Genomic DNA, 2,359 nt, shown 5'->3' on the forward strand with positions numbered 1-2,359 from the left:
AAACCTGAATCCAAGGAGGACCACCCAACAGAACCTGAACCTGAGGAGGACCTGAGTCCTGGTCTCAGAGCAGCTGGAGTCTGGCGGTTGAACGTGTTCATGTTTCTGTGTTTTCAGAGGAAGAGTAAAGTTCACTACCAGGTGGCCGTCATCATCAACTACCTGGGCCACTGCATCTCTCTGGGAGCTCTGCTGCTCGCCTTCACACTCTTCATGAGACTCAGGTAACTCACCTGTCCAACCATTCGTGTTTCGGTCTGTTCACTTTAGCAGGCCTGGTAACCTGATGTCAGCCAATCAGATGATGGTAATGTGGGATGTTTAAGGACAGATGTGAAGGATGAAACTGACAACCAACTGATGTGAAATGTGCAGATTCTGTATAAACCTGCAATGAAATCCAGGCTTATTAAAAAAATAAATTAAGTAAAAAATGCTGTGAATGCTCATGGCAGCACAACCTAGGTTTGTAATGTTTCATCTGGAGCAATGTCCTTGGAAACATGAGACCAAATGACAGATGTTTACCCAGAATGCACTGCAGCAAACAGCTCCTCCCAGCTGTCAGCACGGTGGTGGAGGGCTGATGGTTTGGGCTGATTCTGGAGTCAGATGTGAGGCCATCTGTCCGACAAACAGAACAATGATCCCAAACACAGCAGCTAATCTACAACAGAACGGTCCAGAACCAGAACCTCAGAGAGCTGAGCAGAAACCAGTGAGCTGAAGCAACGCTGTGTGCATGTGTGTTTGTGTGTGTGCGTGTGTGCATGTGTGTGTGTGTATTACAGAAGTATCCGCTGTTTGAGGAACATCATCCACTGGAATCTGATCTCAGCCTTCATTCTGAGAAACGCCACCTGGTTCATTGTCCAGCTGACAATGAACCCCTCGGTTACCGAGAGCAACCAGGTGACCCCCCTCACACACACACACACACACACACACACACACACACACACACACACAAAGCACTGAGGCTGTAATGCCAGTAACCATGGAGACCGCACAACCATACTTAAAAAATGTGACTGTACTAAGTCTTTATGATCAGTCAGAGTTTTACCTGCATCAGGTGTTGGTCTGAGCGTGCTCAGTTTGAACGAAGGATTCCTGCCAGATGAGACGAGTTAAACAACATTCAGATCAGAAAAACAGAAACAACTCAAACCTCCAACATTTCTCAGCAGTTTGAGCTGAACTCCTCTGTCTGGATTCTTCTCTGATACTCCAAATGTGGCTCAGACTGCTGCAGGTAAGATACTGACCGACCATAAAGACTTTCACTCAGATACTCATGGCTCCTCCCCCTCCTCAGGTGTGGTGTAGGTTGGTGACAGCAGCGTATAACTACTTCCATGTGACCAACTTCTTCTGGATGTTTGGTGAAGGATGTTACCTGCACACTGCAGTCGTTCTCACCTATTCCACCGACAAACTAAGGAAGTGGATGTTTGTTTGCATCGGCTGGGGTCAGTTTACCTGTCCACCTGTCTGTCCTGTCAGCTCACCTGTCCACCTGTCTGTCTTCTCAGCTCACCTGTCCACCTGTCTGTCTGGTTCCAGGTATTCCGTTTCCTATAATCGTGGCGTGGGCTTTTGGGAAGCTGTACTACGACAATGAGAAGTGAGTCACACAGGAAGTGATCTGATCACACAGACACTCTTAGGTGGAATAAACACACCTGTACCCACCTGTAGTCACATGACTGTTGTCATACCAGTACCAGGACTGTGGACAGGTTTTAAACCTTCTGAGACCCAGTCAGAGTGCAGGACTCTCCCTGCTAATGTTCAACGGTTCTGTGCTTTAATCAACAGGTGCTGGTTTGGAAAGAGAGCGGGTGTTTATACAGACTACATCTATCAAGGCCCAATGATCCTAGTTCTGCTGGTAAGAACATGGCCAGCCTACCTTAAGTACAGCCAGTCCACCTTAAATCCAGCCTGTCAATGTTGAATCCCATCAGCAAAGCAAACAGTTTTTTTTAAACAAATACACTCAACAGTTTGACTTCCACTGTCTCAGCTTCTCCTCATCACAGGCTTTGTTTCTTCACTGGAGTTTGCAACCTGCAGCCCTCGACATGAGGCGCTGCAGCCCCCGGCGGGAGGCGTTGCAGCCCCCGGCGGGAGGCATTGCAACCACAGGCGGGAGGCGCTGCAGCCCCCGACGGGAGGTGCTGCAGCCACAGGCGGTAGGCGTTGCAGCCACAGGCGGGAGGCGCTGCAGGCCCCGGCGGGAGGCGCTGCAGCCCCCGGCAGGAGGCGCTGCAGCCCTCAGCGGGAGGCATTGCAACCACAGGCGGGAGGCGCTGCAGGCCCCGGCGGGAGGCGCTGCAGCCCCCGGCAGGAGGCG

At 50.7% G+C, this 2,359-nt stretch overlaps 1 protein-coding gene across 1 annotated transcript in view; it reads left to right on the forward strand.

The window, feature by feature from the left end:
• The window catches only part of crhr1 (corticotropin releasing hormone receptor 1), an 18,131-nt gene that overhangs the window by 11,462 nt on the left and 4,310 nt on the right, over window positions 1-2,359 (forward strand). The window contains exons 5-9 of the mRNA XM_037978781.1: window positions 71-224; window positions 792-912; window positions 1,319-1,472; window positions 1,567-1,627; window positions 1,822-1,894. Of these exons, the coding sequence (XP_037834709.1) occupies window positions 71-224; window positions 792-912; window positions 1,319-1,472; window positions 1,567-1,627; window positions 1,822-1,894 (563 nt within the window). The remainder of the gene's footprint in view (window positions 1-70; window positions 225-791; window positions 913-1,318; window positions 1,473-1,566; window positions 1,628-1,821; window positions 1,895-2,359) is intronic.

This window comes from Kryptolebias marmoratus, linkage group LG12 (genome assembly GCF_001649575.2).
Source record: "Kryptolebias marmoratus isolate JLee-2015 linkage group LG12, ASM164957v2, whole genome shotgun sequence".
Taxonomy (NCBI): Eukaryota; Metazoa; Chordata; class Actinopteri; order Cyprinodontiformes; family Rivulidae; genus Kryptolebias; species Kryptolebias marmoratus.